General features: G+C 43.5%; 1 protein-coding gene across 3 annotated transcripts in view; it reads right to left on the bottom strand.

Moving 5' to 3' along the window:
* ano1a (anoctamin 1, calcium activated chloride channel a) overlaps positions 1–17,714 on the bottom strand; it is a 79,092-nt gene that overhangs the window by 47,892 nt on the left and 13,486 nt on the right. For all 3 annotated transcript variants that reach the window (XM_054769628.1, XM_054769626.1, XM_054769627.1), the window contains exons 6-10: positions 8,562–8,616; positions 7,607–7,658; positions 3,590–3,645; positions 3,400–3,441; positions 440–504 (exon numbers count right to left, since the gene is read on the bottom strand). In XM_054769628.1, coding sequence (XP_054625603.1) covers positions 440–504; positions 3,400–3,441; positions 3,590–3,645; positions 7,607–7,658; positions 8,562–8,616 — 270 coding nt within the window. The remainder of the gene's footprint in view (positions 1–439; positions 505–3,399; positions 3,442–3,589; positions 3,646–7,606; positions 7,659–8,561; positions 8,617–17,714) is intronic.

Here is a 17,714-nt window from a genome sequence, read left to right as displayed (position 1 = left end):
TTGAATTCGCTCTGCAAAATTGCTAATGCTAATCGCTAGCGTGTATATGGGATTTTCAATGTTAATTAGCGTCAAGCTAGCGCATTTGTTTAAATGTTTTTCGTTTATGTAATGATTTGCATCTTATGGAATTTATAATTGACATTCTTTATTTGTCTATACAGCAGAAACCTGGTTAGCATGTTTTTCAGTTAACATGGAAAATTGATGGCAATTTTTTGCCTCGGTTTTCTTTTTTGTCTGATTAGCGTACAATATGGTGCGCGTCTTGTCATGTTATTAATACATTGCATGAGTCCAACTGTGCGCTTCATGTATTAAAAACTACACATGAAATAACACTCCTATAACCGCATTTACACTTGTATGCTTTATTAATATATTTTGAAAAACTGTGATAAGAGTGAAGCTGCGATATTCTAAATGCATTGGCTCTTACCTAATTAGTCCAATGGGTTGGTACTTGTAGAAGACACTGTAGCTGGCCCACTCCTCATACAATGTCTGTAAAGAGAAACAGTCAGTTATTATACCATTTAAATTTGCTAATTCAGATACTGTCCCTTTCTGTAAGCAACGTTGGGCAATGTGTGTGGGGAGTCCTACTGTCTGCCATTTGCCTTAATCAACAATGTGCTTCAATGCACCTTCTGGACTTATTTTAGACACCGCTATGCGTACTACTTTCGTAGTACACTATGCTTGGGCTTGGCCGTCATGTTCATCAGTAAACAGTACAATGTGAAGATACCCTCGGCACACTACTCAGTGATTAATTTCTCCAATAGACAGACAAAAAAAACCCCATATTTGTCTTTTTTCAAGTTTGCCAAAAACAAAGACAGGCATGTGTAATAAAAACATTGTAGATTTATAACACTGATAGTTGTAAATAAACAGGACTATGGCCACAACTCAAAGTGCAGCCCCACACACCATATCTTGAAGCTGCTGTGTTTCATATGACTATATGAAATGGAAACTTCATTTCATACACTCGTGTCCACACTATTCTCATTTTAACAAACCCCTATAAAGCAGTGATATTTTTTATTATTTGGCATAATAAGCAGTACATTTTAATGAAGAAAGTAGTTATTGAATGTCATAGTTAAAAGATGATTTTTCTATGTTATGCACTCCCAAGTTGCCAACAGTTGATGTATTCAACTATGCCTATGTGAATAATGTAACACACCGATAGCATTTCTCATTCTTTGTTAGGATTTGAGGTTGAAATACTTGCATTTTCACCTTTGTGTTACATCAGTGGTGTTCAGTCGGGGCTAGGAAGGCCTTAAATTCGCAAAAATTACATTTATAGTTCATGGTGCCAGCCATGACTAAGTAGCTCGCAGCTCAGCGTCATTTCCAGAAGTGACGTGATAAGGGTAACAACACTCAGCAAAAGCAGAGTAGACAAATGCTTCTCTAGGTAGTTTGTCGACTTGGTTCAGTATATTTTTCATCAAAATTGTAATCATGCCAAAATGTTGTGTTGCTGCTGGATGTTGACAGTATTCAAGTGATACTGTAAGTTTCTTTTCTTTTCCGAAAGCCAAAGATTTAAGACAACAGTGGATGAAGCAAGTGCAGAGAACAAGAGACAGATGGACGCACACCTCGGGTTCTGTCCTTTGGGGTGTTCATTTAACTGTAGAACTGCTTCAAAGGAACATCTTTACAAGAAGCATTTGGCTTAAAAGTACGGTAAAAAAACACATTTTGAAAAAGGATGCTATTCTGCCAATACACAGGAAAAAACAAGACAAAAAGGCCATTATGTCAAAGTTGGCACAAGAGAGTGAGTCATGTCTTTATGTCTTCTAAACACTTTTCCACCATAGCGACAAGGCTGCAAAGCATACATGTAATATAAACATTTTTTGACAGCGATAGGTTTACTGTGGGGGTGGCGGCAGCAGTGGCGGCAGCAGTGGCGACAGCGAACATTCATCCTCAACGTGCGGCCTAAAACAGGCTATAAAAAAACGTTCACGCTCATTAAGAAGCCAATTTAAAACAATAATTGAAGGATAAGCATCTCCAGAGTAAATTCCACTTACCATTCTGTGTTTTAAAGGTGACCATTTTCATGTCTTAAGGCTTAAGTCCATGTTCTGCAAATTCTCTATTTCATCCCAAATGTTTCTTCTTCCTCAAAAACTATAGACACATGGCTCAAATTTTCACTATAATCACTGTGAACATCCTCTGTCGCATACACCGCCATGTTTGTGTAGCTGAGCATACTACCCCGAGTACGTCACTTCCGGAAATGAGGCTGAGCTGCAAGCTAGTTCGTCATGGCTGGCGCCATGAACTATAAATGTAATTTTTGCTAATTTACCGTTCACTTTCAACAAATTGAACAATGTAGAGCATATTTACAAAGAATACAGCACATAATAGTTTTAAGGAAGGATGATAAATCATCTTAGGGACCTTTTAAACACAAGTGATCAATAAAGGTGAGGTACAGAAAAGGGCCCTATGGAATTCCGTGTTAACAGAATCGCAAACCGAGTCGCGGAATTGGCCAATAAAAACTGACTCTACTATAACACGGAATCACGTGGAAATTGACATAATGTGAATTAAATGCTGTCATCGTGAGGAGAAATAAGTATTTCCCCCAGCGGACCACTCAATTGTGGTGGAATCTCATCACAAACACTAGCCCGCCCTCTCCCAAACTAAACATGTCAAAACGGCATCCTGTGTCTTACTATTGTTTTTCTTGTTGACTGTGCTCGAAACTTTCTTAACATCATCAACCAGCTCCCCCTTGTCAATCTGGGTTGATACCTCACCTTTGTCACAATAAGCCTGATCTTGTATTTCTTCCATATCCGAATTATTGCATAATTATTGCTTGTAGTCCATTCCAGTCTTGTGCAGGTCTACAATCCTGAGGTCAGCCATTTTGTTTTGCCCATGGTGGGGGGCAGGTTGAATGAAAGAGAGTGTTTTTGTGACAGGTGTCTTTTATCCACACAATGAGTTGCGATTAGGAGTACTTTCTAAAAGAAATACAAATCATTTGTGTGTTTTATGGACACACAACTGCGCTGTGAGGTTCATCATGCTTGCTGCTTGGTGGGGAATCAAATACCTATTTACTTAAATCATTATTAATTAATTTACGCCTTTTTTCAGATTTTTTTTTTTTTTTTACATTATAAAGTATAATAAATCTACTATAATGTTCAGGACCCTTCATACTGTATCCAAAACCAATGGCATAATTTTTTGGGGTGTAATATTGCCACAGCGGAAAAGAAAGATCTTGTGGTTGACTTTTTTTGAATGAAGGGTGGGCATTTCTGCAACTAGTCATGATAAACCCAATAAAGAGTAAATAACAAATTTATTTACTACTGAGGCTGGTCAGGTTACCTTTCTGTCATTTGGTTCAGCATTCAGTCCTTCAATGTCTCCCTGTAAAATTCAAGCAAAAAAGCACAATAGTGTCACTATTTGTCACACATCCCTTAAGATCATAACGTAACTATACAGTCCTAGGGCCTTTTTGTATTATAAACGTTTTTAACGCACGTGTTTGATTTGGTTTGATGCTGATACTCACATCATGAGGGGGGTAAGCAGATGTATACACACCATTGGCTAGCAGACTGGTAATCCCTGTGAAAGTCATTCATCAGTATTATATTCCAAAACAAAAATAAATGTAAGACTAAAAACTGACATTTGACGGAATCAAAACGTTTCAACTTAATTTTTTTAAACATTTTCCAACTTTGTCATTTGAGCATTACATCAGTGGTTCTAAGCTACATGTTATGCACAAACACATGCTGTCTCTTGTGACTTCTAAAGTTCTGTGCAGAGAGCGACTGCAGCCACAGAGCTTCAATGGAGAGAAGAACCATACTTCCACAACCTTTACAATTTATCACCATTGCAACATGACAATTGCTGAGTTCAAACCACATGGACATGGCAATCCCGTGTGAAAGAGAGTCATTGCTGTCAGGGAAGGAATTTGAGGGAAGACAACTTGTCCATGCCTAAAACTGGTCCTGCTTATAGATGTGACGAGAACTCTACAATATTAAGGATGTGTAGGAAACAGTGTACATAAAACTGGACAACCTTGTAGATTGGTGCAACAATTAGTCTCATCAGTAGATTGAGTGAAGTCAAAGAACATAACCATTAAGCATACCTGGCAAGTGTCACAAATTTATTGAAAACACATTGACACCATAAAGTACAGTGGACAGTCACACTCAAGCTTTCACAATCACAATTTTTTTTAATTTTTGGGCCAAAAATAAAAAAAAATTGTTTCTTTTTTAGATGAGCCAGATAAGGCAATTCAGGCATCTGGTCAGGATGCCTCCCTGGGGAGGTGTTTAGGGCATGTCCGACCGGTAGGAGGCCACGTGGAAGACCCAGGAAACGTCGGAGAGACTATGGCTGAATCCCAATTCTACCCCTTATCTCTCGTCTTACCCGTTACTCCTAGGTTTTGCACGTTCACAAGAATCAAGTGGTGTCCTAATTCTCCTTAAATAAAGGGGCAAAGGGTAAGTGTTAAGGGGTGTACAGCCCTAGACACCAAGTGTGGTCGGGGACCAGAATTGAAATGATAGGGGAAGAAGGAGCTACAACACCCGCTGACAAGACAGCAGAGCGGAGGCCGAAAGAAGCATATAAATGTAAGTAATTACGCATAATTATTGCGTTCCACAGTAACGTCACTTATGTTTTATTAGATATTCAATCATTTGCCACGTAAATATTCGCCATGTTTTGAATTGTTGGTTGTTGCTAGTTATAACTTGCCAATATCTAACTTCACTGCAATCTATTGCATTTCATAAATGATTAGACAATGATGTAGCGACCACATTAGCTTGTTAATTGTAAGTTCTATTTTAAAATGACTCGCTAACTAGGGTAACACTACTACTACTACTACTACACTACTGAACTGTACTGTGACGTTCACGTTTTATATTATCAACGCAGCACATCGTAGTGAAGTCTGTTCGCTGTGAATTATCGCCACCAACAATTCTCATGGTGAAATATGTTTATTGTATTTAGCATACAGTATGGATGGTCAGGAAGTGAGTTAAATAAAAGATGTAAACAACATGACTATATGTGGACAGCACACCAGATTATCGAAGTTTATTCAACTTTTGGAATCTTTTGGAATCTTTTTTTAACCATCACTGTCTATTTGTTTGCAGCACACTATCGCTATACTCATATTACTATCATTATTGTATTTACAATGAGTTCATAGTTGTAGCCCATCATTCATGCATATGTGTTATTCCTGCAGGAAATGCTGAGCCAACTGAAGTCAGTCCTCGGCTAAACCACACAGCACTCCATGACCATTCAAAAGCTGCAATCCTAGGACGGAAAAGTCAAATGCAACAAAATGCCATTCTGGACATCCTTACAAAAGAATCTGAAGTAGAACATCAACGACAGGTGGCGAGCGAGGCCAAAACAGGGAGGTTTTTAAACCTCAAAATGATGCTTGATTTGTTCATGTCCATGAAGTTTGTTATTTCAATTTCATTTTTGATACATTTTCTACTTTTATAAATGTTGTTACAGTGCTGGTTGTAGGCTGTTATTTATTAGAGTTGTTTGTTGTTTTGCAATAAATGTTTGTAAAAATGTGTGCCTTTTATTTTTAAAAAAAAGGGGTTCTAAGGTAGGCTATATAACAAAAATAATGTAGAAATGTTTGCGCATTACCTTTTGGTAGGAAACATTTATCATGAACAGTTTAATTATCTCATCTGCCTATGCCACAGCCAGCAAGCGGTGAAGGGTGATGATGTAATGAGAATCAAGTAGTGTCCCATTTCTTAGTGGCTTCTTCCCCTTGGCCCTAAGTTTTAAGGGGTAGGGGAAGGATTAAGACAAGGGGTAAGACGAAGGGGAAGGGCTAAGGGGTAGAATTGGGATTTATCCTAAGTCCCTTAACTGGCCTGGGAATGCCTCGAGATCCACCAGGAGGAGCTGGACGAAGTAGCCGAGGAGAGGGAAGGCTGAGCTTCCCTGCTTTGCTGCCCCCGCGACCCGACCTCGGGATAAGCGGTAGAAGATGGGTAGGTGGATTATTTTTCTGCAGAAAACACATCTCATTTGTGGTAATAATTTATTAATTCATTCATTTTCTATGCCGCTTGTCCTCACTAGGGTCGCGGGGATACGCTAGAGCCTATCACAGCTGACTTTGTCACCAATTAACCTAAATGCATGTTATTGGATGTGGGAGGAAGCCGTAGTACCTGGAAAAAACCCAGGTACGTACGGGGAGAACATGCAAACGCCACACAGAGATGCCCAACTGAGATTCGAACACAGACCTTCCAGATCATCTGACTGTGTGACCAACAAGCTAACCAGTAAAACCACAACCCTAGTGAGGACAAGCAGTATACAGTAGAAAATAGATGGATGGACTGAAGAAGTTGGCGGTAGTTCCGCTTCTTTATGATTCCATCCCCTTTTTGCAGTGCACAAGTACCACTGGCAGCAAAAGTATGATGCTACTGTACCACCACCATGCTTGTCACTCGGTACAGTGTACTTGGTACGTGTTTGAAAGCCTCACATTGAATCATCCGTATATACAGTATTTCATACTATTGTGGCCAAATAGCTCAATCTTTGTCTTGTCTGATTGTTCTGGACTGGATAAGAGTTTACAAAATTTAACGTTTTGCACTCACATGTTTACCTCATATGCGCCTCATGAGCTTAAAACAGAAAATGTCTAGAAGTCCACTTGTGAGACCAGTTGGTTCTTTAATTATAAGTGTTAGCATATAATTTGCTGTCCTAATTATAGTCCCTCAAAGGAATTTATACTCTGTTGTCTACATTTTGTTGCATTCCATTTGACCTACACCAAACTGAGTGCCAGTCAGTCTTGAGGCTGACGCACAAAGACAGATAACCATTTTCTTGTAAAGCACTGAACGAGGCACTGAACCCACAATCATCCATCCTTCCATTTTCTTCCATTTATTCGGGTCTGGTAGTCTCAGTTGGGAAGCCCAGATTTCCCTGTCTCAGGCCACCTCCTGCAGTTCAACTGGGGGGTACACCGAGGCACAGGCCAGCTGGGCATTCCTGAAACACCCGGGCCCAAGCTCCCTGAGCTGGTTCTTCTCAATGTGAAAAGCAGCGGCTCTACTCTTAGCACGTCCCGGATGACTAAGCTCTTCACCCTGTCACTTGTGGGAGTCCAGTCACCCTGTGACTCATTTCACTTCATATAGCTGGAGAAGTGTTTTTTAATCTGTGACACTGTACTTTGTGTTGTCTCCTAAACAAATGAACATGCAGATGTTTACATCATCCCAAAACATTTTTTGAATCTGGCTATGTAGTTGCCAATGAACTGATCATCAGTGTTAGTGCGTAAACACACGAGGCTGTTTAGGCCGTGCTGGACTTGTATTGGCCTGCGCAGACACTGAGCATTGATTTCCTTGACTTTGTGGATTATCTCCAGTTATTTCGAGTTATTTTGATTATTTCTACCGTGCAAGTCATGGCCTTGTGTGAGTACGCTTTTCAAGTCAACTTTGAGACTTCTTACCCATTGAGTATGTAGCCCTGGTGCATCTTGTCCTTTTCAGCACTTCATACACCTGAAAACATAGCAAACACTTCAAGTCAGAAGAAGCTACAATTCAAATGAAAGAGAAATGAGAGACCATACCGTTGCCACATGACAAGTACTGATTCTGAATGCATGGTGCTCATCTCATTAAATGTATACACGAAGTACAGTTGAACCTCTTATTTGTAGCGAAAAACATGAGTCATTGATACGGCCATAAAAATGTCTGTTTTAGACACATGGCTCGCCCTCCCCTCCAAACCCTTCTGCTAGCTTGACAGTTCAACATTTAAATGCAGAGCTCTTGCTGTTAACGTCCTTTCTGATCAACAGGTCAACAGGAAGTTATGTCAATTTTTGCTCTCGAGAATATATTCTGGGCCGCGAGGTGCTATAGGCAGGTGGCCATTCTATAAAGGTGGCCGCTAAGACAGGTTTGACTGTATATACGTATATATATATATACACAAAAAATTGCAGACGCAGCAGTGGCACAACACAGCGGCGGCAGTCCACCCTCCCATGCGGCCCACCACCACAGCTTCAAAAGAATCCTACAGGAAACCCTTGATATTATGTGGAAAACACAACCTATTTTCATACAAAAAACAAATTTTTTTTTTTTTTTTTTAACAAAAATCTGAAAATTTGCCATTTTAATTGCTGATTTGTTTTGTTATGCTTTGTTGCTACCGTCCACTCCACTATGTATGGCCTAATCTATTCTATTCTATAAATATACTGATTTACTGATACTGAAATAAATATAAAACTAAATATACGGTACTGATTTACTGATACTAATTACTAGGCACATTTATCTAGAAACATAGAGTAAATACGGAAGAAGTGATATACATTCTGTCATTAATAAGTGAGTTAATACGTTTTTTGTGACCACCTTACATAGCCACTTGAAGCGAATACTTACTATTGCGCTCCTGGTCTTGCTGTCAAAGAACTTGTCTTTGTCTGACAGATCAAACCTGGTGATGAGAGCCAAAACACAAAACACTGTTTATTTGCAGATTAACTATTGTCAGTATTTCCAAGTAAGTAATCAACATAAATAACTACAAAATAATTATTAACTATCAACAGTTCATGCTACCCCAAATAACCTAAACAAAGACAAATTAAAGCTACAGTAACAAGCAACAGGCCCTTCATTCCCACTCAGAAATCAAACTGTCTGGAAAGTCAGTTATATATTTTGCCAGGAGGGCTCGCCGCTGGAGTCAATATGTACATACGGTCAGGTACTGGGCTGTGATGAGGAAGATCTGACGTTCTAGAATGGAGTTACAGTGGAAGCTCGGTTAGCGTAAGCCCCAGTTAGCCAGGGGTGTTAGCCAGAGCCTCAGGGGTGTCACAAGATTTTCCAGCATACTTATGTTTAGCAAAATGTACATCTGAATTCAGAGCTACGAAGTGAGTGATAAGAATATCCACTTCATCCATCCATCCATCCATCTTCCTCCGCTTATCCGAGGTCGGGTCGCAGGGGCAGCAGCCTAAGCAGGCAAGCCCAGACTTCCATCTCACCAGCTACTTCATCCAGCTCCTCCCGAAGGATCCTAAGGCTTTCCCAGGCCAGTTGAGAGACATAGTCTCTCCAACATGTCCTGGGTCTTCCCCGAGGCCTCCTACCGGTTGGACGTGCCCTGAGCACCTCCCCTGGGAGGCGTCCAGGGGGGCATCCTGACCAGATGCCCAAGCCACCTCATCTGACTCCTCTCAATGCAGTTGAGCAGCGGTTCTACGCCAAGCTTCTCCTGGATGACAGTGCTAACGGAGAGCCCAGCCACCCTACGGAGAAAACTCATTTTGGCCGCTTGTACCTGCAATCTTGTCCTTTCGGTCACTACCCAAAGCTCATGACCATAGGTGAGGATAGGAATGTAGATCAACCGGTAAATTGAGACCTGGTGGAACATGGTGTTTGTTATGGACAATCTGTGACAAGCACAGACGTCAGAATAAGAACAGAATAACAAAACACCACTCAGGTTCAGATCAGGGGGGCCGTTCCTCCCAATCACACCTCTCCAGGTCTCACTGTCGCTGCCAATGTGAGCGCTGAAGTCCCCCTGTTTATTTACACACACACACACACACACACACACACACACATTATAAAGCCGGTTTCGTGACGTTCGGAGTGTCCCTGAATGCATCTTGTGTTCTTGTAATGACAAAAGTGTCATTCCCAGGATGAACAGACCTGAGACGTGTCTGAGTTGGAGGTACATACAGTATATGGTGTTGGAATGTGTTCAGGTCAGAATGAAGTTATTTGACTTTGTGGGGACGCTCCACTGTGCTTCCTTCTTCTGTCATAACATCATCATGTTTGCTCTGGTGCACATGTGTTAATTACACTAAAAAATTAAACGGAATAATGAAATAAATTAGTTACTGCCATTAACGCGATATATTTGACAGCCCTATTAATAATACATCATAATAATCAAATTTGTCATCTTTCACTCTGTAAAGTTGTGGAATTGCTGTTTGTGACATCTACTTTCTCACAGCTAATCTGTGTTGTCTATAAAACATATGCAGCATTTCTTGAAATGCTTGCTTTATTGTCCTGTTTTAAAGAGCAGCATTTCTTTGGCGATGTATTAAATTACACTCTAATCTATCTGCCTCAGGTTCAGAGTCCTTTTCTACTCTGTTGAACTGTCTCAATAACATTAAGCAGCGAATGTCTCTTAACTTCTTTAAGCTTCATGACAAAAAAACTGAAATTCTTATTTTTGGCAATCCAGCTCTTTTAGATGGTGTGGACAGTGTACTGGGTCCATTATCATCATACTGCCAACCATATGTAAAAAAACTTGGCGTGCTTTTAGATGGTTCTTTTAAACTTTGTAAACAAGTGAGTGCCGTGGTACAATCTTGTTTTTTCCACCTGAGATAGTTGGCTAAGGTGAAGCCTTACCTTCCTGCTGACGTCTTCGAGCATTTTGTTCATTTGTTTATTACTTGACGCTTGGACTACTGTAATTCCTTGTATTGTGGTCTGACCAGCCATCTATTCATCATCTCTAGCTTGTTCAAAACGTAGCTACCCGCCTGTTAACCGGCACTATGAAACAGGAACATGTAACCCCAGTCCTGGCCTCCTTACACTGGTTACCTATTATTTACAGGATCCAGTTCAAAATTCTTCTCTAAGTTTGTAAATCACTGAATGGTATGGCTCCTTCATTCTTATCTAACTAACTGTCTATTTTCCTGCTAGAACAATGAGGTCCAGCTCACAATTGCTTTTAACCGCTCAAAGATGTAATCTTAACTCTCGGGGCAATAGGGCCTTTTCTGTCGCATGTCCAAGACTTTGAAATGGCCTGCCCCTAAACATTAGATCTGCACAAACACTGGAGCATTTTAAATATTTATTGAAATCTTACTTTTATGGACTGGCTTTTAACACAGGTTAACTTGGGCATTGCTTTTACTGTTTTTACTGTTTTATTAGTGTCATTATTTTTTGTCTATTTTTTTTTTACAGTATTTTTAAATGTACGTTTCATTATTGGATATGTTGTGTAGTTTGTGTTTTATTGGCTGCTGTATAGCATTTTGGGCAGGTAGGTGTGCTATATGTTTAGGTGGGCAAGTTTGTTTTGTTTATGTTGCCACCAGTTTCGAACAAAGTCTGCATACTGGCTCATTTGTGTTGACGGGCTCCCCTTGCTCATTATTAATATTTCCACAAGGGGGCTTTGGTATTCGGATTTGCAATCATCTTTTTACCCCGTAACTTCACTTGCATTGCATCGAGGCTCCACTCTTTTGTTGTGTTTTGCTGTGCTCGGGCCCCCGCCTCCGCCACAGAGATAAAGCGACAGTATGACTGACAAGAGGTCTCACTCCGGCTCACAACGCCTCAAGCCCTTCTATGAAACGTCTAGGTGCTGAACCAATGCACAGAGTGAATACTCTCCCTGCCTGTTTGGATACGAGAGACGAGGAAAACAGACACACATGCACATGGCAATACATAAAGGCTGCAAAATTATCAAGTTCATTTTCTTTTAGTGTGTGATGCATTTATCGAGACAGTTTGTTCCTGAACCACAAATCTTGTCAAGTCTTTTTATCTTGCCACCCCTGATTTCCATACAATAAAAGTCCACATTGCATTTGCAGTGGCTAGTTCCATGCAAAAAGAAAAAAAAGTCAATAGTGCCGTGCGCGCCCTGAGCTCCATTAGGGACATGTGTTTTTCTACACTTGTTATTGTTGCTATTATTTTATGATGAACTGAAGAAATCTTCTTATGGCTTAAGTTTTTTATGTGTTGCCTTTACTTCGGCTGTATTGTCATTTGGATAATTGTTTTGGTTTATTTTATAATTATAACGTTTACTCGCAAACTGGATAGTACATGAAGTGTCGAAATAATGAACGTACGCAGTTTGTGTCATGTTCTGTGTTCTGCTCTGCTGCCCTCTGTCGTTTATTTGTTGCAGCACATCCCTGAACATGACCCAGCCCTAATTACACACACCTGCAGCTCATTACCACCGGCCTACTTAAGCTCCAGCCAAACTCCAGACCGGTGCCAGATTGTACTCCTTGACTCCTTGACAACCTGCTCTCCGTACCTGCTCTCCGTACCTGCTCCTTACCCTGCTCTCTGGCTCCCCGGCTCCCCGCTTACCTGTACCTACCTGCTAGCCTTGTTTGTGATCTTCTCCTGTAAGGTTTGCCTGCAGTGTATTTTTGTTATTTCTAGTTTTTTCCTAACAGCCTTTTGCTGTTAGTGTTTTTTGTTATGGACTCTTACCTTGTTGGATTTTCCTTATTTGTACTTTGTATTTTTGCTTTGGACTCTTTTGTGTATTAAATTGCTCTTTTGTACTTTCTGCCTCCCTTGTCTGCATTTGGGATCCTAAAAAACTCGCCGTGTTCCACGGCCTCCCATGACAGAACAATCTGGCCAGAACATGGATCCCGCAGACATGGAACAATTCCGAAAAGCCCTGATACACCAAGGACACATGGTGGGAAGCCATGAGAAGTCGCTCCAAGGGATCCTGGAAGCCATTTCTGTTCTCTCTGCTAACATGGAAGCATTAAATCAACGACTGGGATGTTCCGCTCCGATTCCGCCACCAGAGGTCGGTACAACCACTACCATGAGTGATTCCGCTGCTGCCACAGCTGCAAGCACACCTGCTGCTCATCAAGCTCGTGAGCCCATTATCCCTCACCCCCCTCGCTTCTCTGGTGACTCTGATTCCTGTAACCAGTTTCTACATCAATGTTCGTTGGTTTTTGATCAACAACCTACATCTTACTCCTCTGATCAAGCTAAAGTAGCCTTCATAATGAGCTTGCTTGCGGGTAGAGCTGCCACTTGGGCCCTGGCCATAAGTACTTCTATGCCCGCCATCCGTACCTCCTTACCATTATTTTTAGAGGAGATAAGAAGGGTGTTTCATCACCCTATCCGGGGTTTAGAAGCCACCAATCGCCTGTTGGACTTAAAACAAAGAGGGCAATCTGTGGCCGATTTTTCCATTGACTTCCGTGTGCTCGCAGCAGCAAGCGGATATCCCGATACCGTGCTCCGTGGTATCTTCCGGAGGGCTCTTAGTGCCCGCATTAAGGATGAGCTAATAGCCAAGGATAATACTACATCGCTTGATGACTTGATAAACTTAGCGATTTGTTTAGACAACCGAGTAAAGGAGAGAATCAGGGACTATGCAGAGGAGGGATACCAGGTTCATACACCGATACCACATTCGCCCACGGAGCAGAGGAGGACTCACCCCATCAAGGTTGATGGTGATACGGAGGTTCCAATGCAGCTGGGAGGACGACGACTAGCCGCCGAGGAGAGAGCCCGTCGCCGTCGCCTGAACCTGTGCCTGTATTGCGGTAACCCAGGTCATCGGCTTCTTCAATGCCCCATCCGTCCAGTTCGTCGCCAAGGGTCGACTCCAGGAGCACCATCGGCACAACTATCGCTATCCAGTATCGATCCTCCCGTCACCAGCAGCCAGTCCTCAGCTGGTATTTGTGAGTACCCCCAGGAAGTGATCGACACAGACAATGAGTCCCTGAGACGTCTCCAGGTCAAGGGGATTATTACAGGGGGGGGCAGAAATGTGACTGTAACCGCACTAGTTGACTCCGGTGCCGATGACTGCTTTTTGGATACGTCATTCGTTGAGAAACATAATATCCCAGTGATTAAGCTATCCTCTCCGAAGGAGGTTCTGTCTTTAGATGGACGTCTTCTAGCCGTAGTCACGTATCAGACCGAACCTCTTTCTCTGCAATTGTCGGGTAATCACTCAGAGAGGATTAGCTTCTTTATTATGCCTTCCCAAGCAGCTCCACTAGTGTTAGGGTTACCGTGGCTCAAACTCCACAATCCTGCCGTAGATTGGACTAAGATGAACATAGTCAACTGGAGTATGTTCTGCCACGCTAACTGCCTTAGGTCTGCCATTTCCGAGGTTTCCGTTAAACCACTTCCTGTAGAGGAGATTAACCTCACCAATGTGCCTGAGGAATATCATTATTTGAAACAAGTATTTAGTAAGGATCGTGCACAGACACTTCCACCTCATAGACCGTATGATTGCTCGATAGAATTACTAGCCAACACCACATTACCCAGCGCTAAGCTCTATAATATTTCTGGGCCGGAACAAAAGGCTCTTAAGGACTATATCTCTGCCTCGCTAGCTTCCGGTCTCATCCGTCCTTCTTCCTCTCCTCTCGGTGCGGGTTTCTTTTTTGTTGCCAAGAAGGACAAGTCCTTGCGCCCCTGTATCGATTATCGGGGTTTGAACAGTATTACGGTACGTAATAGTTATTCGCTCCCTCTCATGGACTCTGCCTTTTCCGCTCTCCATTCGGCACGGATCTTTTCGAAACTGGACCTCCGTAATGCCTACCACTTAGTGCGCATTAAGGATGGAGACGAGTGGAAGACCGCGTTTAACACTCCGCTGGGGCACTTTGAGTATCTTGTCATGCCCTTCGGTCTTACTAACGCCCCAGCGGTGTTCCAGAATCTGATTAACGACGTTTTAAGCGATATGATTAATCTGTTTTGCTTCGTGTATCTTGATGATATTCTGATTTTCTCTAGGAATCTACAAGAACACACTACGCATGTCAAACTCGTTCTTCAACGCCTCCTTGAAAATAGGTTGTATGTTAAAGCTGAGAAGTGTGATTTCCACGCCACATCAGTGCCGTTCCTGGGGTACATCGTGGAGAAGGGTCAATTGCGTGCCGATCCCGCCAAGATTCAGGCGGTGGTCGAATGGCCAACTCCCAAATCAAGGAAGCACTTACAGAGGTTCCTAGGGTTCGCCAACTTCTACAGGCGATTTATCCGCAATTTCAGCAGTAAGGCAGGACCTCTGACTAGGCTTACATCTCTTAAGGTTCCGTTTGTGTGGACCCCAGAGGCAGAGACGGCTTTCTGTAATCTGAAATCGTTATTCACATCAGCACCTGTGCTCGTTCATCCTGATCCTAACCTGCAATTTTTTGTAGAGGTCGACGCATCGGATACGGGAGTGGGAGCCGTCCTGTCCCAGCGATCCTCGGTCGACCAGAGGCTGCACCCCTGCGCCTTCTTCTCTCGTCGCCTCACACAGGCTGAGAGCAACTATGATGTGGGTAACAGGGAGCTGCTGGCCATCGTTCTGGCGCTGCGGGAGTGGCGTCATTGGCTGGAGGGTGCTACACTTCCGTTCATAGTCATCACGGACCATAAGAACTTGTCATACATCCGCACCGCTCAAAGACTCAATTCTCGACAAGCCCGCTGGTCATTATTCCTCACCCGTTTCAATTTTTCAATCACTTACAGACCCGGTTCACGCAATGTCAAGCCCGATGCCCTATCAAGAGTCTTCAGCCCCACGGAGGAGGGAAAGGCACCAGAGACTATCATACCTGTGGCTCGAGTGTTGGGTGCACTCCAGTGGGAGGTGGAGAGGAAGGTGTCGGAAGCAACAGATGGGAGGAGACCACCAGAGGGCTGCCCCCCAGGAAGACTGTTCGTCCCAGAGGAGCTCAGGTCAGAGGTACTACTATGGGGTCACACGTCTAAAGTAACCTGCCACCCGGGACTCAAACGGACGTTATACGCACTGGCGCAAAGATTCTGGTGGCCTTCTATGGCGGCGGACGCCAAGGAGTTCGTCGCGGCCTGCTCTGTCTGTGCCAGGAGTAAGTCTTCAAACCGACCACCAGCCGGCCTGCTCCAACCATTACCCATCCCCGCCCGGCCCTGGTCTCACACATCCTTGGACTTCATTACCGGTTTACCTGCCTCTAGGGGGAACACAACAGTATTGAACATTGTGGACCGGTTTTCTAAGATGGCTCATTTCATTGCACTACCTGGACTACCTACATCCCTGGACACAGCTCGTCTGCTTGTGAGACACATTTTTCGTATTCACGGCATTCCCACGAACATCGTCTCAGACAGGGGCCCCCAGTTCACGTCCAGAGTCTGGAAGGCATTCTGCAAGATGCTGGGGGCCTCGGTCAGTCTTTCTTCCGGTCACCATCCCCAGACCAACGGCCAGACAGAGCGGGCCAACCAGGACCTGGAGGCTGCCCTTCGTTGCGTTTGTCACCGGCATCCATCTTCCTGGGCCCCCCACCTCCCCTGGGTGGAGTACGCACACAACACGCTTGTCAGCTCTGCCACAGGTATGTCACCCTTTAAGGTCGCTTACGGATATCAGCCCCCACTGTTCCCTTCACAGGAGGCGGAAGTTGCAGTGCCATCCGTGCAGATTCATCTACGCCGAGCCCGGAGGATTTGGAGAGAGACAGTCGCTGCACTAGGCCGCACGGCGGCACGAAATCGACGGCTGGCTGACCGTCACAGGATCCCAGCTCCCTCTTATCAGGTTGGCGATGAGGTCTGGTTATCATCCAAGGACTTACCTTTAGCAGGGACTAATAGGAAGCTGGCGCCCAGATTTGTGGGTCCCTACACTGTGGACTCCATCATCAACCCCTCCTCCGTGAGACTCAAACTGCCATCCAGTCTCAAAGTACACCCAGTGTTCCACGTCTCCTGTCTCAAGCCTGTATCTACCAGTCACCTGTGCCCTCCGGTCGAGGCTCCGCCCCCGCCGCGCCTGATCGATGGCCACCCAGCCTACACTGTGAAGGCCATTTTGGACTCCCGAAGGAGGGGCAGAGGGTTCCAGTATCTGGTCGACTGGGAAGGTTATGGTCCTGAGGAGCGTTCATGGATCTCCCGCTCCCTTATCTTGGATCCGTCCCTCATTAGCGACTTCCACCGTCTCCATCCTGACAAGCCAGGTAAGCCGCCAGGCGGCGCCTTATAAGAGGGGGGCATACTGTCATGTTCTGTGTTCTGCTCTGCTGCCCTCTGTCGTTTATTTGTTGCAGCACATCCCTGAACATGACCCAGCCCTAATTACACACACCTGCAGCTCATTACCACCGGCCTACTTAAGCTCCAGCCAAACTCCAGACCGGTGCCAGATTGTACTCCTTGACTCCTTGACAACCTGCTCTCCGTACCTGCTCCTTACCCTGCTCTCTGGCTCCCCGGCTCCCCGCTTACCTGTACCTACCTGCTAGCCTTGTTTGTGATCTTCTCCTGTAAGGTTTGCCTGCAGTGTATTTTTGTTATTTCTAGTTTTTTCCTAACAGCCTTTTGCTGTTAGTGTTTTTTGTTATGGACTCTTACCTTGTTGGATTTTCCTTATTTGTACTTTGTATTTTTGCTTTGGACTCTTTTGTGTATTAAATTGCTCTTTTGTACTTTCTGCCTCCCTTGTCTGCATTTGGGATCCTAAAAAACTCGCCGTGTTCCACGGCCTCCCATGACAGTTTGGTTGAAATACTATTGAATCCATGAACACAACCATTGATGAATGTTGAACTATTGTTGTCATGTTGAATTGAATTGTGCATTATTTATTATATTATTTTATTGTTACTTTACAAGGTACTGTTGTTGTTTCATATGGTTATAACTTCTAAGTATGCACAGCAAAAATTGAGGCATGTATAGCTGCACCACATACATTTCATTCCA

The sequence above is a fragment of the Dunckerocampus dactyliophorus genome, chromosome 3, assembly GCF_027744805.1.
Source record: "Dunckerocampus dactyliophorus isolate RoL2022-P2 chromosome 3, RoL_Ddac_1.1, whole genome shotgun sequence".
In the NCBI taxonomy this organism is placed as follows: domain Eukaryota; kingdom Metazoa; phylum Chordata; class Actinopteri; order Syngnathiformes; family Syngnathidae; genus Dunckerocampus; species Dunckerocampus dactyliophorus.
Note: the sequence above shows the minus strand (reverse complement) of the source record. Positions and strands in the feature narration are given on the sequence as shown.